This window comes from Scyliorhinus torazame, chromosome 19 (assembly GCF_047496885.1).
Source record: "Scyliorhinus torazame isolate Kashiwa2021f chromosome 19, sScyTor2.1, whole genome shotgun sequence".
NCBI lineage: Eukaryota > Metazoa > Chordata > Chondrichthyes > Carcharhiniformes > Scyliorhinidae > Scyliorhinus > Scyliorhinus torazame.
Window position 1 is genome coordinate 93,304,645 of NC_092725.1, and position 26,433 is coordinate 93,331,077.

At 47.3% G+C, this 26,433-nt stretch overlaps 1 protein-coding gene across 4 annotated transcripts in view; it reads right to left on the bottom strand.

The window, feature by feature from the left end:
• dram1 (DNA-damage regulated autophagy modulator 1) overlaps positions 1–26,433 on the bottom strand; it is a 110,389-nt gene that overhangs the window by 16,372 nt on the left and 67,584 nt on the right. The window contains exon 7 of one of the 4 annotated variants that reach the window (XR_011936506.1): positions 21,480–21,657. The exons of 2 other annotated variants lie outside the window; for them this stretch is intronic. Coding sequence is in view for 1 of the 2 variants with exons in the window: in XM_072484779.1 (XP_072340880.1) it covers positions 21,589–21,657 (69 nt within the window). In the remaining variant the exon portion in view is untranslated. Of the gene's footprint in view, positions 1–19,323; positions 21,658–26,433 lie in introns of those variants that run through there. One more of the 4 variants, XM_072484779.1, reaches the window with a different exon arrangement.

Genomic DNA, 26,433 nt, shown 5'->3' on the forward strand with positions numbered 1-26,433 from the left:
TAGTCGCCACATTCCGACGCCTGTTCGGGTACACAGAGGGAGAATTCAGAATTCCCAGCCGGTACGGGAATTGAACCCATGCTGCTGGCCTTATTCTGCATTACAAACCAGCTGTCTAGCCCACTAAGCTAAACCAGCCCTGTGTAGGCTGTAGTCAATTTCCTCACAGCAGCGATGGCTGACCAGGGGACCTGATTGAGGTGTACAAAATTATGAGGGACATGAATAGCGTAGATAGGAAGAAACTTTTCCCTTTGGAAAGGGGTTAATACCCAAGTGGTGTGGATTTAAGGTAAGGGGCAGGAGATTTAGAAGGGATTTGAGGAAAAGTCTTTTCACCCAAAGGGTGGTGGGAATCTGGAACTCACTGCCTGAAAGGGTGGTAGAGATGGGGACCTTGAAAACATTTAAGAAGCATTTAGATGAACACTTGAAATGCCATTGTATACAAGGCTATGGAGCAAGTGCTGGAAAATGGGATTAGAATAGTTAGGTGCTTGATGGCTGGCGCAGACACAATGGCCGATGGGCCTCTTTCTGTGCTGTAAAATTCTACAACTATGAGGACACTAGTAACATCCCAGAAATAATTGTAAATCGGGAAATAGAAGGGAAGGAGGATCTCAGTAAAATTACAAACACCCGGGAAGTGGTATTGGGCAAATTATTGGGTCTGCAGGCTGGAGCTAATTAGAGGACAGGTAACGAGATGGGATTAAATTCATAACCTGATTTCTGTGAAGAGGGGAGATTGAATAGAATAAGTGTATATTTCCTGGAGTTTGGAAAAATTAGAGGAGATCCCATTAAAACGTATACTTAGGAGGTTTGACAAGATAGTTGCTGAGAAAATGTTTCCCCAGGCTGATGAAGCTAGGACATAGGATCACAGCCTCAGGATAAAGGGTCTTCCATTTAGGACTCAGGCGAGAAGAATTTTTTCAATCAGAGGGTCGTGAATCTTTGGAATTTTCTATCTCAGCGAGCTGTTGGTGATTGCTTGTTGACTATATTCAAGACGGAGGATGATAGATTTTTGGATGACAAAGGATATGGAGGTAGTGTGGGAAGGTGGAATTGAGGTAGGAAGTCAGCCTTGACCTTATTGAATGAGGGAGCACAATAGCCTACTCTGCTCCTATTTCTTGTTTTTAACCTTCCTGTGAATTGTTTTGAGGCATTTACATGAAAGGCAGTGTATAAAAAACAAGTTGTGATCATTCACCAATATAAGCTGCAAATTGTAAATGAAAAATGTAATATTTTATGCATCATGTTACTGCCATTCAACCTTTGAACCAGTCGAGGGTGCTGCTGTCCATTCTCTTCATTGAGTTTGCAATATAGCTAACTGGCTCTGTTGTGTTCCGTCCATTCATATTCTGGGTCGCTTTGTTTCCTCACCCTTAACCTCGTTGACATGCCTTTGACCTGTTTGACCAGTCTATCCTTTTTTTTATTCCTTCATGGAATGTGGACGGCACTGGCTGGTCCAACAGTTAGTTATTGCCAATCCCTAATTGCCCTTCAACTGAATGGCTTGCAAAGGCCATTTCAGAGGGTTTCCTCCCCATACCTCTCAACTGATGTCTGCCAGTGTGGGACGATCTTAAACTGATACCATTCTCATCTATTTAAACATCACCCGTAAATCCTTATAATGTCTTCTCCTCCTACTCCCACACCATTACCTCTGGTATTGCCCGTGGATCTATATTTGATCCCCTCCTATCTCTCATCTACCTGCTGTCCCATCTGAAAATACAGTAACAGTTTTCACATGTACGCTGACAACGCCAAGTTCGATCTCACCACCAGGAATGCGTGAGAATGTGCAGTTAGTCACTGACAGGAATGCGTGAGAATGTGCAGTTACTTCGATGGGACTTCGATGTTGTGGCCATTTTGGAGACATGGATAGAGCAGGGACAGGAATGGTTGTTGCAGGTGCCGGGGTTTAGATATTTCAGTAAGCTCAGGGAAGGTGGTAAAAGAGGGTGAGGGGTGGCATTGTTAGTCAAGGACAGTATTACGGTGGCAGAAAGGACGTTTGATGAGGACTCGTCTACTGAGGTAGTATGGGCTGAGGTTAGAAACAGGAAAGGAGAGGTCACGCTGTTAGGGGTTTTCTATAGGCCTCTGAAAAGTTCCAGAGATGTAGAGGAAAGGATTGCAAAGATGATTCTGGAAAGGAGTGAAAGCAACAGGGTAGTTGTTATGGGGGACTTTAACTTTCCAAATATTGACTGGAAACGCTATAGTTCGAGTACTTTAGATGGGTCCGTTTTTGTCCATTGTATGCAGGAGGGTTTCCTGACACAGTATGTAGATAGGCCAACGAGAGGCGAGGCCATATTGGATTTGGTACTGGGTAATGAACCAGGACAGGTGTTAGATTTGGAGGTAGGTGAGCACTTTGGTGATAGTGACCACAATTCGATTACGTTTACTTTAGTGATGGAAAGGGATAGGTATATACCGCAGGGCAAGAGTTATATCTGGGGGAAAGGCAATTATGATGCGATGAGGCAAGATGTAGGATGCATCGGATGGAGAGGAAAACTGCAGGGGATGGGCACAATGTGGAAATGTGGAGCTTGTTCCAGGAACAGCTACTGCGTGTCCTTGATAAGTATGTACCTGACAGGCAGGGAGGAAGTGGTCGAGCAAGGGAACCGTGGTTTACTAAAGCAGTCGAAACACTTGTCAAGAGGAAGAAGGAGGCTTATGTAAAGATGAGACATGAAGGTTCAGTTAGGGCGCTCGAGAGTTACAAGTTAGCTAGGAAGGACCTAAAGAGAGAGCTAAGAAGAGCCAGGAGGGGATATGAGAAGTCTTTGGCAGGTAGGATCAAGGATAACCCTAAAGCTTTCTATAGATGTGTCAGGAATAAAAGAATGACTAGGGTAAGAGTAGGGCCAGTCAAGGACAGTAGTGGGAAGTTGTGCGTGGAGTCCGAGGAGATAGGAGAGGTGCTAAATGAATATTTTTCGTCAGTATTCACACAGGAAAAAGACAATGTTGTCGAGGAGAATACTGAGATTCAGGCGACTAGACTAGAAGGGCTTGAGGTTCATAAGGAGGAGATGTTAACAATTCTGGAAAGTGTGAAATTAGATAAGTCCCCTGGGCCGGGTGGGATTTATCCTAGGATTCTGTGGGAAGCTAGGGAGGAGATTGCTGAGCCTTTGGCTTTGATCTTTAAGTCATCTTTGTCTACAGGAATAGTGCCAGAAGACTGGAGGATAGCAAATGTTGTCGCCTTGTTCAAGAAGGGGAGTAGAGACAACCCCGGTAACTATAGACCAGTGAGCCTTACTTCTGTTGTGGGCAAAATCTTGGAAAGGCTTATAAGAGAGGATGTATAATCATCTGGAAAGGAATAATTTGATTAGAGATAGTCAACACGGTTTTGTGGGAACTTCCGGTTGCGGCTATGCGGAGCTAAGGCGCACATTCGGCGGCTTCTGCAAAAACGTACTTTTGGGCTTTTTTCAGGGCCCCTAACGGCACTTTTTCGGCGTTTCCCGGTGTGTGAAGGAGTCTACAACAGCTCCCCGTCAGTATATGGCTTCAACTAAGAGCGGGGCGACAGAAACGGTGGTGGTGGACCCAAAGAAGGTGCGAGTGAAGAAGGACAAAATGGTGGCGGGCGGAGACCAGGCAGCGTGGATGCAGTGGGCGGAAGAGCAGCAGGAGGGTATCCAGCTCTGCTTCAGAGAGATTAAAACTGACCTGCTAGAGCCGATGAATGCGTCTATTGATAAGCTGCTGGAGACACAGACGGCCCAGGGAGTGGCGATCTGTGAGGCTCACAATGAGGACGAGATCATAGGCCTGGCGGTAAAGGTGGAGGCCACGAGGCGCTCCACAAGAAATGGCAGGAGCAGTTCGAGGAGATGGAGAATCGGTCGAGGCGGAAGAATCTGCGGATTCTGGTCCTCCCGGAGAAGCTGTAGGGGCCGGACATGGGGGCCTATGTGGTCACCATGTTGAACTCGTTGATGGGAGCGGGGTCCTTCCAGGGGCCCCTGGAATGCTGGCGATGAGGCCCAAGGCTAACGAGCCTCCGTGGGCGGTGCTGGTGAGGTTCCATCGGTTCGTCGATCAGGAGTGTGTGCTCAGCTGGGCCAAGAAGGAGAGGTGCAGCATTTGGGAGAACGCGGAGGTCCGGATATACCAGGACTGGAGTGCGGAGGTGGCGAAGAGGAGGGCCAGGTACAATCGAGCGAAGGCGGTGCTGCACAGGAAGGGGGTGACGTTTGACATGTTGCAGCCGGTGCGACTGTGGGTTACCTACAAGGACCGGCACCATTATTTTGAGTCTCCGGAGGAGGTGTGGGCCTTTGTTCAGGCCGAGAAGTTGGACTCAGATTGAGGGTTGGGACGGGCGATTGGGGACTGCGGTTGATATGCTATGTTTATTTTTGTTTCGAGGGGGGGGCCATTTTATTGCTCTGGGTTTCTTTTTCTTTGTGTTTTTTCTCTTTTGGTCGGTGAGGGTGGCTGGGGCGGGTTGGGCACTGTTTTGGTTGGTTTGGTCGGGGGGCTCTTGGAGGTGAGATGGGACCCCGCGGGGGAGGGGGAGGCCCGAGTCAGGGGTGAGGGGACCGGGCCTGTAAAAGGAGCTGCGTCAGAGGTGGCGGGGCCTGGTAGGTGGAAAGCGCGGGCTTTTTCCCGCGCTGAAGACTGGAGGGGGCGGGGCCGGGGCGGGGAAGCGAATGTTGTTTCCCGCGCTTAGAACAGAAGGGGGAGAGCCTATGGATGGGGACGGGAGAGGAGGGTGTGCCACACAATGGGAGGAGTTGAAGGAGAGGCGGGAGTGGCCGGGGTCAGCAGGAGTCAGCTGACTTGCGGAAGTGCAATGGGGGGAGTAAATCAGCTAGGACGGGTCCTAGCCGGGGAGGGGTGGGGTGTTGGGTGGGGGGGGGAAATCGAGTTGCTGCTACTATGGTCAAGGAGGCGCTGGAGCGAGTGTGTGGGGGGGGGGGGGGGGGGGGTTGAGACGGGGGTATGCCGCTGTGGGGAACGGGCCGGGTGTGGGGTGCGGGCGCATGGCTGGCCGAGGAGGGGTCATGGCTAGTCGGCGGGGGGAGGGGGGCGGGTAGCCCCCTGATCCGGCTGATAACCTGAGTGTAAGGGGACTGAATGGGCCGGTTAAGCGGACCCGCGTGTTCGCGCACCTGAAGGGGCTCAAGGCGGATGTGGTTATGCTTCAGGAGACACACCTGAAGGTGGCAGACCAGGTAAGATTGAGGAAAGGGTGAGTAGGTCAGGTGTTTCACTCGGGCCTGGGAGCCAAAAATCGAGGGGTGCGATCTTGGTGAGAAAGAAGGTGTCGTTTGAGGCGTTGAGTATTGTGGCAGATAATGGCGGCAGGTACATAATGGTAAGTGGTAAGTTGCAGGGAGAGAGGGTGGTACTGGTCAATGTGTATGCCCCAAACTGAGACAATGCGGGTTTTATACGGCGTATGTTGGGTCGTATCCCAGACTTGGAAGTGGGGGGCCTGATAATGGGGGGAGACTTTAACACGGTGCTGGATCCGGCACTGGATCGCTCCAGGTCTAGGACGGGTAGGAAGCCGGCGGCGGCTAGAGTGCTGAGGGGGTTTATGGACCAGATGGGAGGGGTGGACCCTTGGAGATTTGCAAGGCCGTGGGCTAGGGAATTTTTATTCTTCTCACATGTCCATAAGGCTTATTCCCGAATCGACTTTTTCATCTTGAGTAGGACGTTGATAGCAAGATTAGAGGATACTGAGTATTCGGCAATAGCCATTTCGGACCACACCCCGCATTGGGTGGACTTGGAGATGGGGGAGGAGAGGGACCAACGCCCGCTGTGGCGCTTGGAGGTGGGGCTGTTGGCGGACAAGGAGGTGAGCGAGCGGGTCCGAGGAAGTATAGAGAGGTACCTGGAGACCAACGACAAGGGGGAGGTCCGAGTGGGGATGGTATGGGAGGCACTGAAGGCGGTGGTGAGGGGAGAGCGGATCTCCATTAGGGCCCACAAGGAGCGGAGGGAGCGGGGGGGAGAGGGAGAGGCTGGTGGGGGAGATTGTGAGGGTAGACAGGAGGTATGTGGAGGAGCCCAAGGAAGGATTGTTGAGGAAGAGGCGTAGCCTCCAGGCCGAATTCGACCTGGTGACCACCAGGAAGGCGGATGTGCAGTGGAGGATGGCCCAGGGGGCAATTTACGAGTATGGGGAAAAGGCAAGCCGGATGCTGGCACATCAGCTTCGGAAGCGGGACGCAGCTAGGAAGATCGGGGGAGTTAAGGACAGGGGAGGGAATGTGGTGCGGAGTGGAGCTGGCATCAATGGGGTCTTCAGGGACTTCTACGAGGAATTGTACCGATCCGAGCCCCCACGGGAGGAGGGAGGGATGGCCGCTCCCTGGACCAATTGAGGTTTCCAAAGGTGGAAGAGGGACTGGTGATGGGATTGGGGGCCCCGATTGGGCTGGAGGAGCTAATCAAAGGGATAGGAAGCATGCAGGCGGAGAAGGCACCGGGGCCGGACGTTTTCCTGGTCGAATTCTATAAAAAATATATGGACCTGTTGGGCCAGCTGTTAGTTAGGACCTTCAATGAGGCAGGGGAGGGGGGCCTTGCCCCCGACGATGTCCCGGGCACTGATCTCCTTGATCCTGAAGCGGGACTAGGATCCCCTGCAGTGTGGATCTTACAGACCGATTTCCTTGTTAAATGTAGATGCCAAGGTGCTGGCGAAGGTCTTAGCCTTGAGGATTGTGTGCCGCAGATCATCCATGAAGACCAGACGGGGTTTGTGAAGGGGAGGCGGTTCAACGCGAATGTGCGGAGGCTTTTGAACGTTATCATGATGCCGGCGAGGGAGGGGGAGGCGGAGATAGTGGTCGCGATGGAAGCTGAGAAAATCTTCGGTAGGGTAGATTGGGGGTACCTGTGGGAGGTGCTGAAGAGGTTAGGGTTTGGGGAGGGGTTTATCAGGTGGGTTAGGCTGTTGTATGTGGTCCTGATGGCGAGTGTGGCCACAAACAGGAGGAGGTGCGAGTACTTTTGGTTGCACCGAGGGACGAGACAGAGGTGTCCCTTATCCCCCCCTGCTCTTCGCACTGGCGATTGAACCCCTGGCTATGGCACTGAGGGAGTCAAGGAACTGGAGGGGGTTGGTGCGTGGTGGGGAGGAACATAGGGTGTCACTTTATGCGGACGACCTGCTGCTGTATGTGGCGGACCCGGTGGGAGGAATGCCGGAGGTAATGAGGAAGTATGGGCTCCCCCCCCCCCCCCCCCGGGGAACACCTTCAGGTACTTACAGGTAAGGGCATTCGCCAGACGGCAGGTGGTGGAATTCCCGCGGCTATGGCCACACACAGTACAGGACAGGGTGCTCTCGGGTGGGGGGGGGGGGGAGTGGGGAAGATCTCGGAAACTTGCCAGGTGATGCAGGAGGAGGACGAAGCCTCGGTGGTGGAGGTAAAAGGTAAGAGGGGGGAGGAGTTGGGACAGGAAATTGAGGAAGGGGTGTGGGCAGATGCCCTGGGGAGGGTGAACTCTTCATCATCGTGCGCGAGGCTCAGCCTCATACAATTTAAGGTGCTGCACAGGGCACACATGACCGGGACAAGGATGAGACGGTTCTTTGGGGGCGAGGACAGGTGTGTTAGGTGCTCAAGGAGCCCAGCAAATCACCCCCATATGTTCTGGGCATGCCCAGTGCTGGAGGAGTTTTGGAAGGTTTATAAGAGACAGGATGTATAATCATCTGGAAAGGAATAATTTGATTAGAGATAGTCAACACGGTTTTGTGAAGGGTAGGTCGAGCCTCACAAACCTTATTGAGTTCTTTGAGAAGGTGACCAAACAGGTGGATGAGGGTAAAGCAGTTGATGTGGTGTATATGGATTTCAGTAAAGCGTTTGAAAAGGTTCCCCACGGTAGGCTGCTGCAGAAAATACGGAGGCATGGGATTCAGGATGATTTAGCAGTTTGGATCAGAAATTGGCTAGCTGGAAGAAGACAAAGGGTGGTGGTTGATGGGAAATGTTCAGACTGGAGTTCAGTTACTAGTGGTGTACCACAAGGATCTGTTGCGGGGCCACTGCTGTTTGTCATTTTTATAAATGACCTGGAGGATGGCGTAGAAGGATGGGTGAGTAAATTTGCAGACGATACTAAAGTCGGTGGTGTTGTCGATAGTGTGGAAGGATGTAGCAGGATACAGGATACAAATGGAGTTTAATGCAGAAAAGTGTGAGGTGATTCATTTTGGAAGGAATAACAGGAAGACAGAGTACTGGGCTAATGATAAGATTCTTGGTAGTGTGGATGAGCAGAGAGATCTCGGTGTCCATGTACATAGATCCCTGAAATTTGCCACCCAGGTTGTGAGGGTTGTTAAGAAGGCGTACGGTGTGTTAGCTTTTATTGGTAGAGGGATTGAGTTTCGGAGCCATGAGGTCATGTTGCAGCTGTACAAAACTCTGGTGCGGCCGCATTTGGAGTATTGCGTGCAATTCTGGTCGCCGCATTATAGGAAGGATGTGGAAGCATTGGAAAGGGTGCAGAGGAGATTTACCAGAATGTTGCCTGGTATGGAGGGAAGATCTTATGAGGGAAGGCTGAGGGACTTGAGGCTGTTTTCGTTAGAGAGAAGAAGGTTAAGAGGTGACTTAATTGAGGCATACAAGATGATCAGAGGATTAGATAGGGTGGACAGTGAGAGCCTTTTTCCTCAGATGGTGATGTCTAGCACGAGGGGACATAACTTTAAATTGAGGGGAGATAGATATAGGACAGATGTCAGAGGTAGGTTCTTTACTCGGAGAGTAGTAAGGGCGTGGAATGCCCTGCCTGCAACAGTAGTGGACTCGCCAACACTAAGGGCATTCAAATGGTCATTGGATAAACATATGGACAATAATTATGATGTCATTAGACGTGACTTGGGGGGGATAAGGTGGAGAAGTAGGCTGCAAGTGTTGGGCACACTGGATAAGTGGAGCTTGTTCAAGGATCAGCTACTGCGTGTTCTTGATAAGTATGTACTGGTCAGGCAGGGAGGAAGGCGTCGAGCGAGGGAACCGTGGTTTACCAAAGAAGTGGAATCTCTTGTTAAGAGGAAGAAGGAGGCCTATGTGAAGATGAGGTGTGAAGTTTCAGTTGGGGCGATGGATAGTTACAAGGTAGCGAGGAAGGATCTAAAGAGAGAGCTAAGACGAGCAAGGAGGGGACATGAGAAGTATTTGGCAGGTAGGATCAAGGAAAACCCAAAAGCTTTCTATAGGTATGTCAGGAATAAGCGAATGACTAGGGAAAGAGTAGGACCAGTCAAGGACAGGGATGGGAAGTTGTGTGTGGAGTCTGAAGAGATAGGCGAGATACTAAATGAATATTTTTTGTCAGTATTCACTCAGGAAAAAGATAATGTTGTGGAGGAGAATGCTGAGACCCAGGCTAATAGAATAGATAGCATTGAGGTACGTAGGGAAGAGGTGTTGGCAATTCTGGACAGGCTGAAAATAGATAAGTCCCCGGGTCCTGATGGGATTTATCCTAGGATTCTCTGGGAGGCCAGGGAAGAGATTGCTGGACCTTTGGCTTTGATTTTTATGTCATCATTGGCTACAGGAATAGTGCCAGAGGACTGGAGGATAGCAAATGTGGTCCCTTTGTTCAAAAAGGGGAGCAGAGACAACCCCGGCAACTATAGACCGGTGAGCCTCACATCTGTAGTGGGTAAAGTCTTGGAGGGGATTATAAGAGACAAGATTTATAATCATCTAGATAGGAATAATATGATCAGGGATAGTCAGCATGGCTTTGTGAAGGGTAGGTCATGCCTCACAAACCTTATCGAGTTCTTTGAGAAGGTGACTGAACAGGTAGACGAGGGTAGAGCAGTTGATGTGGTGTATATGGATTTCAGCAAAGCGTTTGATAAGGTTCCCCACGGTAGGCTATTGCAGAAAATACGGAGGCTGGGGATTGAGGGTGATTTAGAGATGTGGATCAGAAATTGGCTAGCTGAAAGAAGACAGAGGGTGGTGGTTGATGGGAAATGTTCAGAATGGAGTTCAGTTACAAGTGGAGTACCACAAGGATCTGTTCTGGGGCCGTTGCTGTTTGTCATTTTTATCAATGACCTAGAGGAAGGCGCAGAAGGGTGGGTGAGTAAATTTGCAGACGATACTAAAGTCGGTGGTGTTGTCGATAGTGTGGAAGGATGTAGCAGGATACAGAGGGATATAGATAAGCTGCAGAGCTGGGCTGAGAGGTGGCAAATGGAGTTTAATGTAGAGAAGTGTGAGGTGATTCACTTTGGAAGGAATAACAGGAATGCGGAATATTTGGCTAATGGTAAAGTTCTTGGAAGTGTGGATGAGCAGGCGGATCTAGGTGTCCATGTACATAGATCCCTGAAAGTTGCCACCCAGGTTGATAGGGTTGTGAAGAAGGCCTATGGAGTGTTGGCCTTTATTGGTAGAGGGATTGAGTTCCGGAGTCAGGGGGTCATGTTGCAGCTGTACAGAACTCTGGTACGGCCGCATTTGGAGTATTGCGTACCGTTCTGGTCACCGCATTATAGGAAGGACGTGGAGGCTTTGGAGCGGGTGCAGAGGAGATTTACCAGGATGTTGCCTGGTATGGAGGCAAAATCTTATGAGGAAAGGCTGATGGACTTGAGGTTGTTTTCGTTGGAGAGAAGAAGGTTAAGAGGAGACTTATTAGAGGCATACAAAATGATCAGGGGGTTAGATAGGGTGGACAGTGTGAGCCTTCTCCCGCGGATGGAAATGGCTGGCACGAGGGGACATAGCTTTAAACTGAGGGGTAATAGATATAGGACAGAGGTCAGAGGTAGGTTCTTTACGCAAAGAGTAGTGAGGCCGTGGAATGACCTACCTGCTACAGTAGTGAACTCGCCAACATTGAGGGCATTTAAAAGTTTATTGGATAAACATATGGATGATAATGGCATAGTGTAGGTTAGATGGCTTTTGTTTCGGTGCAACATCGTGGACCGAAGGGCCTGTACTGCGCTGTATCGTTCTATGTTCTAAGGGAATAGTGTAGATGGGCTTTAGAGTGGTTTCACAGGTCGGTGCAACATCGAGGGTTGAACGGCCTGTACTGCGCTGTAATGTTCTATGTTCTGCCTCGTCCCCAATGCAGCCTGAAATATTCCGAACTCACCCGGTTCGTTCACACACCCGTACCGGTGCCCGGTATAACAGCCGGTCCCAATCCACAAACCACTGCCCAAACACAAACCGCCGAAGCACCTCCCACATATAGTCCCACCCCACCCGGTCGAAGGTCTCCTCTGCATTCATGGCGACCACCACCTCCACACTTCGTCCCTCCTGTTAGACGACAAATGCGTCCCCTTAACAAACCCGCCTGGTCCTCCCCGGCACACAGTCCTCAAACCTCAAAGCCAAGATCTTGGCTAGCAGCTTAGCGTCCACATTCAACAATGAGATTGGCCTCCAGGACCCACACTGCTCCGGATACTTGTCCCTCTTTAAAATTAAGGAGGTCGAGTTCAGCTTCTTCTCAATGGGTTGTCCATCATCGGCCCCGGAGCTCACAACATCACTGCTTGGACCTGCTGTGAACTCTCCTGAGAAGCTCAGACCCCCACTGCTTTGTCCTGCTGTGAACTCTCCTAGGCAGCTCACATCATCACTACTTTGTCTTGATGTGGACTCCCCTGAATAGCTTTCTCCAGCAAATTTAGTTGTGAGATCCTGACCTGTTTGTGTTTCTGGCCCTCTCTTCGTTATTATGAAACGATCCATTTTAAATTCTTCAATCCTGTTGCTTGCTTGCAACTACAAAATGGAGGAATCTCTCTTCAGTGATTTCGCACCCAGAGCACATGATATCAGTGTACAGGGCATGTGACCTGCTCTCTGCCGCTGCTTCTGGTGGGAAGACTCCATCAATTTAAAAAAAAAAAATCTGCTCCATTTGATTTGATCCAGGGACAGCTCTGACGTCCGGATGCGGTGGTTTGCCCTGCTGGGCTCCAGGTCTGCCCACTGCTGCATCCGGCTGAGGGGACAAGGATGCACGGGACAGCCAGCATTCGTGAAAGCCGTCGTGGCCGATATTTTTAAAAGCTGGTTGGTTGCAGCCTTCGGGCACTTCTTCCCACGATCGGGAAAGCTGCGACTGATCACTCCGCGACCCTCCTGACACCCGTCCATGATCCAACCGCAGGTCATGACCCTGAGTTTGAAATTGAGTGCCCTAAGGGAAAATTGAACTCCTCGCTGTGATTCCAGACAAGGTTCTTCTAAAAGCATCCAAAGACAGATTTCCATCCCCGGTAAAGCCAAAGGAACATAAAGACTCTCTCCTCTCAAAGACTCTGGGTATAATTGCCTAGACTAGACTGATGTCTTCTGGTTTTCTCTTGGAATATACGAAGAAGGGGGTTAAAAGTTAGCTGAGAGAGCTGCCAGGATTTTACTGCCTGCCTCCGTGTCTGCCTTGCGTGTGTGTATGAAGTTATCCACTCTGAAGGTGTGTAATACTGTTACAGAAGCAGTGGCCTTGGCAATAACTATATTTTGCAGGAATATCTAAAACTCTCTCGCTGATTGACTGGGAAGGTCAATCAGCCAGCAAAAAGGGATCGCAACTGGAAAGAAGAACCAAAATGTCTCTACCAAACCACAGAACAGCTGAACTGAAAAATCAACTACTTGCCTTCAGAAGTCAACTATACTGGAATCAATTCGTAACGGCCACAAAACTTCATCACCTACTCCCCGCAACTCAAGGACTGTTGTGTACAACTTTTTATTTATATTACTTACTATTGGATTCAATTCTTACTTCAAACCCACATAAAGCTAGATGCATGTGTTTTACCATTTCTGCTTAGCTCTTTAGTAATTCAAGGAAGCCTGGTTAAATTGGCTCCTTTGTAAACAAAATCAATGGTTCTGAAAATGGTATCCAAGGGAAAGGGAACCTGATTAAACAGGAGGGGGTGGGTTGAGTAAAGACACAGAGCCAGTTATCGCTTTGCTCGCGGGTTTGTAACTATTTGGGGGTATGCCAGCGGATAGTGACAAATTGAGGGGTCTCGCTCTGATCAACAATTTTTAGGGACCTCATCTGGTGGTAACTTAAATCGTCCAGAGATAACTTGGAACTAAACTGGGGGCTCATCATGCCGATATTGTTCCCACAGAGGGTTAACCAACTGGGGACTTGTGCTTGAGAATCTGTCCCCACAGATGAAACGGAAATAAATTGTTCCTTCAAACCGATTTTCTTGAGTCTGTATAGTTATTCTTTAAAAATGTGCACGTTTGATGCCAGTACTTTTCGAACAGAACTGGAGAGCGTTACAATTGAGGATTTAAAACTTCTATCCCTTGAGCAGTTAGAAGAGTTAGTGAGGCACTTAGAATTTCAGCTGAAAGCCAGAAAACCTGAAATATTAAAAGGGGTGGCCAACGGTCTGTAGGTAGAACATGAGGATGTTGAAATGGATATTATAGCGGTAGAGAGATTAAGATTGGAGAAGTTGAAATTAGAATTTTAGGAGAGAGCAAAGAAAGGGATTAGCAACTAAAATAGCTCAAACTATGGAGCAAAAATCCTGTTATGACTCTTCAAGATCTTGCAACTCAGACTAGAGGGTTGAGACAACCTGGTTCACTCATTTAATCCCCAAGTTTGATGAAGCAGAGGTGGAAGCCTTCTTTATCTCTTTTGAGTGGTTAAAGTGGCCAGTCCAGCAGGGGTCCTTATTATTGCAGAGTAAGTTTTTCAGGAAAACTCATGAGGTTTATTCCTTCTTGCTTGAGGAAAGTGTAATTGACTATGATGCAGCGGAAGGGGCTATTTTAAGTGTATACCAGTTAGTGCTGGAGGCATATCATTAGAAATTCTGTACCCTCAGGAAATGGACTGACCAGACATATTTGGAATTTGAAAGGCTTTAACAACTTGCTTTGGACCTGTGGATGCTGGCAGTTAAAACAGAGGCCACTTATGAAAACCTCCATGAAAGAATTATTGAGGTATTTAAAACCTCCGTAACCCGCCCAATAAGAGCACATCTAGAAGGGGGGAGGCGGGGGGCAGGCAGGCAGCAGCAGCAGCAGCCACAAGGGTCAGACAGGCAGCCACACTGGCTGATAATTATGAGTTGATCCACAGATCCTCATTCTGGAAAAGACCCTCCCTGAGTCGACCCCAACCGACTGGGATAGGAAAAGGAGCACCCATGGGAGAGAGGGAAATTCTGGGGGCAGAACAAGCCTTAATGTGTTAACTGCTGTAAGGTAGGGCATGTCCTGGCCAATTGCTAGCAGCATGGGAAAAACCAGTGGGGTTTATAGAGAATGAGAGTCATTCAGAGAGCATAGCAGACCAGGTTATGTCTGAGACTGCAGCTGTGAATCCCTGTAGGGGCACTCCTGGGAGTGCAGATGAGGTTAAACAAATCTCAGAGTTACCCGGATTTTGAGTCCCAAGAAAGGATATCCATATTCTCCCAGAGTGAGGCGAATAAACCTGTCGTGATACTGTGGGGTACAGGGGTCAGCCAGACTCTACTGCTGAGAAAAGGCATGACATTCCCACCAGAGTAGTCTAACAACACCAGGTTAAAGTCCAACAGGTTTGTTTTGAATCACTAGCTTTCAGAGTGCAGTGATTCACCTGAGGAAGGAGCTGCGCTCCGAAAGCTAGTGATTTGGAACAAACCTGTTGGACTTTAACCTGGTGTTGTAATACTGTGCCCATCCCAGTCCGACACCGGCATCTCCACATCATGATTCCCACTAGAGATGTACATAAGTGCCAAGGCGTTTGTAAAGGGGATTGAAGGAGGGTACATGGCCATTTCCCTTTACCGGCAGCATCTGGAACGCAGCCTTGTATCAGAGCCAATGACCTTGGGAGTCGCACCCAATTTGCCTGTGGATGGGGTCGACCAGCATCAACCTGGCAGCATCAAGTGTAATAGTGTCCCCAGTGATCTCAGAGAAGCCCATTGCGGTCAAGGAGACTGAACAACTGCAAGAGAAGCTGCCTGACACTTTCCCTGACAGTATGGTCAGACAATCTCCACCAGAGGAAGCTGATGTGATGCTGCAGACTGAATATCCTCCGGTCTGGTTATCCAAAACCTTTTTTGGGAGTCTAGAAGATCGTGAGGAGGAAATAAATAAATCTTCCTTGGTAGCGGCCAAGCAAGCTGACCCACGGTTAAAAACATTCGCTCAGACTACACACACAAAAGCTGAGGCAGAGACAGTCCATGTTAAAAATGAGGTGCTGATAAGAAAATGGAGATCTTCCTCACAGACCTGCAAATGAGAAGTGGACAGTGATCCACCAGGTAGTGGTGCTGCCAGGGTACCATGGGGAAATCTTACAGCAATCCCACAAAATCCCAAAGGCTGTGCATGCTGATATACGCAAAACCCAAGCCCGCATCAGCCACACCTCCACAGGGACGTAGTAAGGTTTTGCAGAACCTGCCATATGTGCCGGGTTGCAGGAAAACCACAGCCTGCAATATGACACGGAGCTATGATTCCCATTCTGGTTTTTGGGGAACCATTCAGCAATATGTTAGTGGACGGTGTGGGGCCCCTACCCAAATCAAAAAAGGGGCCACTGGTATATCATTACCAGCATGGACATGGCTACCCATTTTCCAAAGGCTGTTCCTCTAAGAACCATATCTGCCCAAACATATTCCTTATCCAAAGTATTCCAGGAGGTCATGGGTAACCTGAACTGAAGTCTTCAGTGTATCACCCACAGTTTCAGGGAGTGCTAGAATGATGCTACCAAACCCTCCAACAATGATTAGGGCATACCGCCACGAGCCCCCCCGCCTCTCCCCTGGGATAAAGGATTATGTTTCCTCCTGTTTGCAACCAGGGATTCATCCATTGAATCCACTGATTTTACTCTATTCAAATTAGTTTACAGGCACCAAGTGCGAGGGCCTCTGAATCTAATCAAAGAGAGGCTTCTGGGGCAGAAGGACAAACTCTCCATATTAGACCAAGTAACCGTGTTCCAGGAAAATCAAAATGACAACATGATTTGATAAAATATTGTTTATTTATAAAATATATTATACCAAACACTATGTATAGTGAAACACTTCATGAGGACGGCATAATAGACATCTATCTAATTTCTCTCAACCATTTTAAATGCATTAATCATTCAGACAAGCAGTTTTCTAATACAGTTCTCATCAGTTAAAAAACTACAATTCACACACGAAAGCTGTGAATTGACACACAGAAAGAATTATTATTCAAAAGCATCACTTATTCCATACCCCTCCCCCAAGTGAATTTATTTTATTTTTATCGTATTGCGATGATCCAACATCAAGATTAATCCAATTTTGATAAATTTATAATAAGAAAAGTTGTGTTCAAAGTTTAGAGGGGCTGGTTTAGCACAGGGCTAAATCGCTGGCTTTGAAAGCAGACCAGGCAGACCAGCAGCACGGTTCAATTCCCGTACCAGCCTCCCTGAACAGGCACCGGACTGTGGCGACTAGGGGCTTTTCACAATAATGTCTTTGAAGCCTACTTGTGACAATAAGTGATTTTCATTTCATAGAGGTAGTATTCCTTACCATCTTTTACACTGTCAGGGTGCATTTATGCACTAAGGTTAGTGTCCCAGCAGAGCAGTTTTACTTTGCTGTGATTGCGAAATCAGTTCATCTGCTGCTGAAACCCTCATCCATGCTTTTGTTCACTCCAGACTTGACTGTTCTATTGCTCTTCTGGCTGGCCTTATACTTTCCACCCTTCCTAAACTTCAGCTCATCCAGAACTCTGATACCTGTATCCCGACTCCCACCATGTCCCAACCACCCATGACCGCACTCCCCCCCCCCCCCCCCCCCCCCCCCCCGCCCCCCCCGTCCATCCCAATCCCAAACACCTCAAATTTAAAATTCTCATCCTGCCATTCAAATCCTTCCGTGGTCTCGTCCTTCTTATCTCTGTAACTTCCTCCAGCCCTATAATCCTCTGCGATCTCTGTGCTCAGTCAGTTCTGGCCTCCTGCACAGCCTTGATTGTAATCGTGCCTTCAACTGTCCAGGACTCGAGCTCTGAAATTCCCTCCTGAAGCCTCTCCACCTCTCTTCTTCTCCTCAAAGATGTTCCTTTAAAAGTTACCTCTTTAGGGCAGCACGGTGGCTTAAGTGGTTAGCACTGATGCCTCACGGCGCCGAGCTCCCAGGTTCGATCCCGGCTCTCGATCACTGTCCGTGTGGGTTTCGTCCCCACAACCCAAAGATTTAATTTAATAAGAAAAGCAAATTACTGGACTTCCAGTGACGGCGGACGGGAGGCAGCCGCACATTGGAGGGCTCCTGTTCGGAATGGTATTTTCGGGGTTTAACACCCAGTCCCAGGGGCAACAGAGGCGGCAAAAGCAGGGAGAAGGCACAGTGAAGGGAAATGTCGAAAACAAGTAAAAAAACAGCTGTGAAAAAAGCAGCTGAAAGTCCGTCGGGGAGTGGAAAGGTCACCGCGGGGACGGCAAAAAAAGTTGAGGCTGGGGCACCAGGGGAAGCCGCATTGCCCACGGCTGAAGAAATGACTACGGTGATGGCCGCGGAACTCAAAAGGCAGTTCACAAAGCACATGGAGGCGATGAGGAAGGAGATGGGGCGGTATTGAAAGTGCTGGTGGAGGAGGCGATTGCCCCGGTGAGGGCGGCGGTATTGGGCGGAGGTGCGGGAGCAAGGTGAGGCGCTGAAGGAAGTGGAAGAGACATTATTGCAGCACAGTGATCAAATTACCTCGATGGAGAAGGAGATACGGAAGGTGATAGAGATCAACAAGGATCTGCGAGCCAAAATGGGTGACCTGGAAAACAGATCCAGGTGACAGAATCTGAGGATTGTGGGTCTTCCCGAAGGAGTGGAAGGTCCGAGGCCGACTGAGTATTTTGCCATGATGTTGGCGAAGCTATTGGGGGAGGGGGATAATCCCTCCCGATATGAACTGAATCGGCTCATCGGTCGTGGAGGCCTGTACCATAGGAGAGTGAGCCGCCAAGAGTAGTAACTTTGTGTTTTCGTAGGTACAGTGTGAAGGAGAATGTCCTGTGCTGGGCAAAGCAGAAGCGGGTGGTGCAGTGGGCTGGAGCTGATACACGCATATATCAGGACTTTACAGTGGTGCTGGCGAGGAGGCGGGCTGCCTTCAGCCGGGTGAAGAAGGCACTGTACATCAGTAAGGTGCAGTGCGGCATAGTATATCCAGCTAAGTTAGTGTGACCTATAAATCCAAGGACTTTTATTTCGGGACGGCGGAAGCAGCGGAGGAGTTTGAGATGGCAGAAGGACTGTGGCTGAATTGAGAAGTGGTCATGTATCAATGTAGCCTCATGTAACTGTATTTTCCTCACTGCGGCTGGTGTATGTGCTAAATGAGCTAACGTTGTATATACTTGGATAAGGGAAGAGATGGGACTTTCGCTTGCAATGATGGTTCTTTGGGGCGTGGGTGTGTATGCGGGGTTTGTGTGCTAAAGGGGATTTCTTGGTTTTCCTGGGACCGGGCAAGGGGGAAAGAGACCCGGACGGGGTTCTCCACGTTGGCCGGTTTAAGGCGGCCAGTGAACGGGAGTGAGGTGGGGGGAGGGGCTGCGGCCATCAGAGCCTGGCAGAACAGGTTCCGATGAGTCTAGCAGGGCTGGAAAGTTGGGGGGGAAGGGGCAGCACAGTAGCATGGTGGTTAGCACAATTGCTTCACAGCTCCAGGGTCCCAGGTTCGATTCCCCGCTGGGTCACTGTCTGTGCGGAGTTTGCACGTTCTCCCCGTGTCTGCGTGGGTTTCCTCCGGGTGCTCCGGTTTCCTCCCACAGTCCAAAGATGTGCAGGTTAGGTGGATTGGCCATGCTAAATTGCCCTTAGTGTCCAAAATTGCCCTTAGTGCTGGGTGGGGTTACTGGGTTATGGGGATGGGGTGGAGGTGTGGACTTGGGTAGGGTGCTCTTTCCAAGAGCCGGTGCAGACTCGATGGGCCGAATGGCCTCCTTCTGCACTGTAAATTCTATGTTTTTAAAAAAACAGAGGTTGGGGGGAAGAGTTTTGTAAGAGGAAGTGGAGGGGAGGAGTCCGGGAGTCGGGGAAGTGGGGGGGGGGGGGGGGGGGGGGGAGAAGGGCTTGCAATGCATGGGTGTCATTTACAGTACTCGTTCGAGGATTCGATGGCATTGAATGTTGGGGGGGGGGGGGGGGGGGAGGACTCTATAGGTCAACGGTGACCATAGGTGATTCCTGATTCTTTTTTTCTTTTTTTTTTCTCCTTTGTTTGTCCCACCATGGGAGGGTTTGTTTTATTTGATGCTTATATTGTCAGGTGGACCGTTGTTTGGTGTGGTGGGAGGATGGGATCGTTGATGTTGATAAGGGAATTGACTTTGTATTTGTTACCATTTACTGCTTGTTGGTGGGGTGTAAATTTTGAAGAAATGTGAAAATGGAGAATAAAAATATTTTACAAAAAAAAAAGCAAATTACTGCAGATGCTGGAATCTGAAACGAAAGAGAAAATGCTGGAAAATCTCAGCAGGTCTGCCAGCATCTGTAGGGAGAGAAAAGAGCTAACATTTGGAGTCTGATGACCCTTTGTCACAGCTCAAAAGCTTTGTCATCAGACTGGAAACGTTAGCTCTTTTCTCTCCCTACTGATGCTGCCAGACCTCCTGGGGTTTCCAGCATTTTCTCTTTTGTTTAATTTAATAATCGCTTGTTGTCACAAGTAGGCTTCAATGAAGTTACTAAAGCCCCTAGTCGCCACATTCCGGCGCCTGTTCGGGGAGGTCGGTACGGGAATTGAACCCGCGCTGCTTGCCTTGTTCGGCACTACAAGCCAGCTGTTTAGCCCACTGTGCTAAACCAGCCATTGATGTGCAAAGTAGGTGGATTGGCCACGCTAAATTGACCTTAATTGGAAAAAATGAATTGGGCAGTCTAAATTTATTTTTAAAAAGTTATCTCTTTGACCATGATTTTGGTCACCTGTCCTTGTATCTCGACATGCCTTGGTGTCAAATTTGTGATTATAAAACTCCAGTGAAGTACCTTAGAGTGCTATATATAAATGTAACTTGAAGTGCAGGGTTTTGCTGCAGCGTGAATACAGCCTTTAGTAGTTTGGGTCTGGACAGGCAGTGTTGTGAGGTCAGAGATTCACAGGAAGAGAAGGTTAGAACAGGTTTGCAATAGCCAATTAGCACTCCAAACTCACAGTGAACAGAAGACAGACACAATTTCAGTTTGTGGTGTTTAAACAAGCCAAAGTTAGATTTGGGGTTCAGGTTCTTGGTGTAAGTGGATCAATGAGATTCCAGCTGATCACGCATCATTCAGAAACCAGCTGGATTATTTTACATTAATTGAATGATATGCAAAGCAAGTTTAAAGTAGGAAAATATCTTGAGGCAGTTCACAGTTGGAATCGCACCCTCATAATGCGGCTGAATGTTGAGTGATGAGTGGAGTGCCCCAAGGATCCATACTTGACCTTCTGTTTCTCAACTATATGCTGCTCCTTGGCAACAGCACCTGAAAATACAGCTTCCGTTTCTATATGAATGCTGACAGCACCCAGCTCTACCTCGCCCACCATCTCTTGACCCCTGAACTATCCAGCATGCTGTCAGACTGCTTGTTCCAACATCCAGTTCTAGACAAGCAGAAATTCGCCTCAATTAAATATTGGGAAGATCTTCAGTTCTCACTGCAAACTCCGTTCCCTTGCAACTGACACCATCCATCTCCCTGACCACTGACTATTAGCAATCTTGGCATTAAAATTCATCCCAAGATGACTTCATATCCTCTTCATCATTGAGAACTTTTACATTGGAACATTGTCCGTCTCCAGCCCTGCTTCAGCGTATCTGCTGCTTTTGTTACTTCCAGACTAAACTATTCAGGTGAACACCGGTCCAACCTCCCACCTTCCAACACCACCACCCACCCCTCCATAACCAAACTCTTCCAAAACTCTACATTCTGTATCCTAACTTGCACTAAGTCCCATTCACCCATCACCCTTATGCTCATTGACCGCTACCACAGCTCCCAGTTAAACAATGTCTTGATTTGTTTGAAATTCCTCACTGGCACCTTCCTCTCCCTATCTCTGTAATCTCCTTTAGCTATACAAACATCGGAGAGGCGCATTTCTTGAATTTTGACCTCCTGTGCACCCACATCTTCTCTTGTGCTTTCCTTGGTGGTTGCAGCTTCAGATATCAGGTGTAAGCTCTGGAATTCCATCCCTAATTCTCTCCATGAAACTCACCTGTCCTAATATCCCGTTCTTTGGCTTGGTGTCAATTTTTGTCTGATACTATTTCTGTGAAGGACCTCGGGACATTTTGCTACTTAAAAGGTGCAATATAAATGTAAGTTTTTGTTAGAAGAGATAGAGGAGAGTCTATAAGATACAAACCATTAAAAAAGACAGAAAGGAATGCTGATGATGATCTACATTTTCTAACATCTTTCTCGGCCCCAGAAATGGTCACTGAGTACACCGACTGGAGAGAGCAAAGTGTTTTTTATAATATGTTGTATGATTCATCGTGCGAGTCTTGAAGTAACACTGTTTTCACGTTTATAGTGAATGTCTGTCAGACAGAAAGAAAAGAAACATTGACTCTGTGATTCAGACAAGCATCGTTCAGTTCCAACAAGCTCGCAGATTAACAGCACAGGCTGTAAATAAATCTCAGATAAATGTTACATCAGAACATAGAAATAAAAAAGTGGGGTCAGAATGATGCACATGGGCAGCATGGTGACGTAGTGATTAGCACTGCTGCCTCACGGCGCTGAGGACCCTGGTTGGATCCCGGCCCGGGTCACTGTCTGTGTGGAGTTTGCACATTCTGAGTGGGTCTCACCCCTACAACCCAAAGATTGGCCATATCTTTTTATTAAGACAGTAAAAAATATATACAAGGCCAAACGGTACAAACACTAATTTTGTGTTGGAGAAACAGGGTACCCTCCCCTCAGTACCAATGTACGGGGAGTGGGGGTGGATACTCTGATTATTAAAACAGTTCACAACACAGTTGTACAAAAAACAAAAGGTACAAGCACTAAACTTTGCGCTGGAGAGATCAGATACCTTTGCCTCTGTACCAACAGAAGGGAAAGGAAGGGGGTGTGGTGGGGAGAAAGGGGAAAGGTGGGTGGTGGGGAGGGCCCAATAGGACACTGCCTGAACTACCTACAGAGGCAGAAAAACAAAAGAACGTTCAATTATGATGTGCTAGATGACGGGAGTCCCCCAGAGGGGGTGAGGGACGACACAGTGTCAGGCACGAGTGAGCCCTGCACCCCACTGCAGAGAGCCTCATGTGCACACTCCGTTCCTGACACTGGACGGCTGACAGTCTTCGGACAGTCACCCACCGGTTCCCGAATCCTCCACCACACTGAGTGCGGCGGGTGACACGGGCCCACCAACAAACCCATGGCCTGTCTTGATCCCGCCAGGTAGATTGGCCACGCTAAATTGCCCCTTAATTGGAATAAAAAAGAATAAAAAAACAGATTGAACCCATGATTCAACGATAGAACCCTCTACTCTGAGGCCAAAGGTCGCTAGTTCAAATCCCATTCCAGAGACTTGAGCTCATATTCTAGGATGACACTCTCTGTGCAGTACTGAGGGAGTGCTGCTCTGTCAGAGGTGACGCCTTGCAGATGAGACTTTAAACTGAGACCCCGTCTGCCCTCTCAAGTGAATGTATAAGATCACACAGCATTATTACAAAAAGAACAATGGAGATCCAGTGGTATTTGTCCCCAAACCAACCTCACTCAAACAGATTGCCTAGTCATAGGTTTATTGCTACTTGTGGGAATTTGCTGCTTGAAAATTGCTGTGTTTCCTACATTATACTAGTGTCGATACTTCAAAAGATAAATGATTGGCTGTAAAGCACTTTGGGGCAAAGGTTCTGAAAGATGTATTCTCTGATTATATAAATATTAATATTGTGTGTCAGCTGTGTACACACCTGTGGGTGGATTTAATGAGGTGAATGTTTAACCTGTGGCTTGAAACACTGCTGTTTGAGCCCTTCAGTTCATTTGCTTTTACATTTCTCACTCACTGCATCTTGCACGTCCCCTATTCTGATCGCTCCATCATTAGCAATTGTGTCTTCAGCTGCCTGGGTTTCTATCTTGCATCTCTTTTTCATCCTTCAAACGTAACCTTTTGACCAAGCTTTTTGACACCTTTTTTTCACTTTTACTGTCAACTGCATTAATTTATTAATTATAACAATAGTAGAGCTGAGAAATTATTGACTATTAATCCAGAGAATGTGAGTTCAAATCCCACTACGGCGGTTTGAAAGTAGGAATTCAGTTTTTTTTTAAAATCCAGAAATAAAAAGCTGGCAATCATGAAACTCTTGAATTGTCGTAAAAACCCAATTGGCTCACTGATGTCTTTGGCAAAGTGACTGGGTCTGAACATCTATCAACATGACGACCAGAATCAGATTATCTGGTCATTATCTCACTGCTGTTTTGGGGATCTTGCTGTGCACAAATTGGCTGCTGCATGCCCGCCCTTCATTGCAACAGTGATCACATTTTGAAAGTACTGGCTGTGTAGCTCTTTGGCATGTGCTGAGCTTGTGACAGGCATAATAGAAATGCAAGTCTTCCTTTCCATTTGTAGCACAAGTCCCTATACGAACTTGATGAACTGCAATTGTCCTCTGAAGAAACCCAACAAAACATTTGATTGTCACCTAACCACTACAAGTGAAGCGAAGGAAGTGCAAAAGATCATACAGCCTGATCAAGAGGTGATTGATAAGAAGGTGTCAGATGTCTTTAAAGAATTTACTTGTGTGGGTAAAGTTTACTCATGTGTATCAGGAGTAGCAGGTAAAGAAGTCACAATTTTAAGAGATACGGGAGCTAGTCAATCATTAATGGTAAGAGATGAGGAGTTATGTAGTTTGGGAAGAATGTTGCCAGAAAAGGTGGTGATATCTGGAATTCAGGGTGAGAGGAGTAGCGTTCCATTATATAAGGTAAGGTTGGAAAGTCAAGTGAAGAGTGGTGAAGTGGTAGTAGGAGTAATAGAGAAACTATCTTGTCCAGGAATACAGTTTATCTTGGGTAATGATACAGCTGGATCGCAAGTGGGAGTGATGCCTACTGTGGTTGATACGCCAGTGGAAAATCAGACAACTGAAGTGTTGAAGGACGAATATCCTGGGATTTTTCCAGATTGTGTAGTAACAAGGTAGCAAAGTCAAAGGTTAAGACAAGAGGAGAAATCAAAGAGTGAAGATGAAGTTGAAGTGCAATTATCAGAAACGATTTTTGATCAGATGGTTGAAAAAGAACAAGAACAGGTGGAGGATGAGGCGGATATTTTTAGTTCAGGAAAATTGGTGGAGTTACAACAGAAAGATATAGAAATAAAACGGATTTATCAGAATGCATAAACGGAAGAAGAAACTGCGTGTGTACCAGAATGTTATTACCGTAAAAGTGATGTCTTGATGAGAAAACGGAGACCTTTACATATGCAGGCGGATGAAAAGTGGGCAGAAGTTCATCAAATAGTATTGCCGGTGGGGTATAGAAAGGAGGTGTTGTGAGTTGCACATGAGGTACCAGTGGGAGGTCATTTGGGAATAAGGAAAACGCAAGCTAAAATCCAGAAACACTTTTATTGGCCTGGACTACATAAAGATGTAGTTAAATTTTGTGAATCATGTCACACATGTCAAGTGATAGGGAAACCTCAAGCAGTGATGAAACCAGCACCCTTAATACCCATTCCAGCATTTGAGGAACCTTTTACAAGGGTCCTAATTGATTGTGTAGGACCGCTTCCTAAAACAAAAAGTGGGAATCAATATCTTTTGACTATAATGGATGTGTCTACTAGGTTTCCAGAGGCCATTCCAGTACGTAATATTACAGCTAAAAAGATTGTGGAGGAATGACTTAAATTACTTAAATTCTTTATTAGATATGGACTACCCACAGAAATACAATTGGATCAAGGATCAAATTTTACCTCAAGGTTATTCATAGAAGTAATGGATAGCTTGAGAATAGAACAATTTAAATCAACTGCGTACCATCCAAAATCGCAGTGAGCGTTAGAAAGGTGGCATCAGACATTAAAGACAATGTTGAGGGCTTATTGTCAAGATTATCCAGAGGATTGGGATAAAGGAATTCTATTCGTACTGTTTGCAATTAGGGACGCACCTAATGAGTCAACCAAATTTAGTCCTTTTGAACTAATTTTTGGTCATGAAGTAAGAGGACCACTTAAATTGATTAAGGAAAAATTGGTTAGTGAGAAATCGGAAATTACCTTATTGGATTACGTGTCAAATTTTAGGGAACGATTAAATAGAGCAGGCGAATTGGCGAGACAACATTTGAAAGTTGCACAAAATGTGATGAAACAGGTCGTGGACAAGAAATCTAAAGTTCGTAGTTTTGCCAGTGGAGATAAAGTGTTAGTGTTGTTACCAGTGGTAGGTGAACCTTTAAAAGCTAGGTTTTGTGGACCTTATCAGATTGAAAGGAAATTAATTGAGGTGAATTATGTGATTAAAAACGCCAGATAGCAGGAAGAATCACGAGTGTGTCATGTGAATATTATTAAAAGGCACTTTGAAAGGGAAGGAGAGAAAAAGGAGGTTTCAATGACTTGAACTCAAAGTGACGAACCAAATACAGATGAATGTGAATTTGACATACCTCAAATTAAATTGGAAAATGAGGATGTTCTTAAAAATTGGGATAAATTGTTGAGTTACCTTCCAGAGGAAAAACAGAGGTGAAAGAGTTATTGTTATCACATGGGCAAGTTTGTGGAGATAAACTGGGAAGTACTAAAATGGCTATACATGATGTAGATGTGGGAAATGCTGTTCCTATCAAACAACATCCATACAGACTTAACCTTTTAAAATTGGCACAGGTTAACAAGGAGATTGAGAGTATGCTTTAAAATGGCATAATTGAAGTGGGTTACAGCCAATGGAGCTCACCCATAGTGATGGTACCAAAACCAGATGGTACCCAATGGTTGTGTGTGGACTATAGAAAGGTTAATGCAGTTACAAGAACGGACTCTTATCCTATCCCACGTTTGGAGGATTGCATTGAGAAACTGGGACAATCAGCTTTTATTTCCAAATTGGATTTACTTACTGGTTACTGGCAGGTACCTTTATCCGAAAGGGCGAAGATTTCAGCTTTTGTGACTCCAGATAGTATATACCAATTCAAAGTTATGCAATTTGGCATGAAAAACGCCCCAGCCACATTTCAACGATTACCTAACAACGTTGTTTCAGGATTACTCTATTGTGCGGTATACATCGACGATCTGG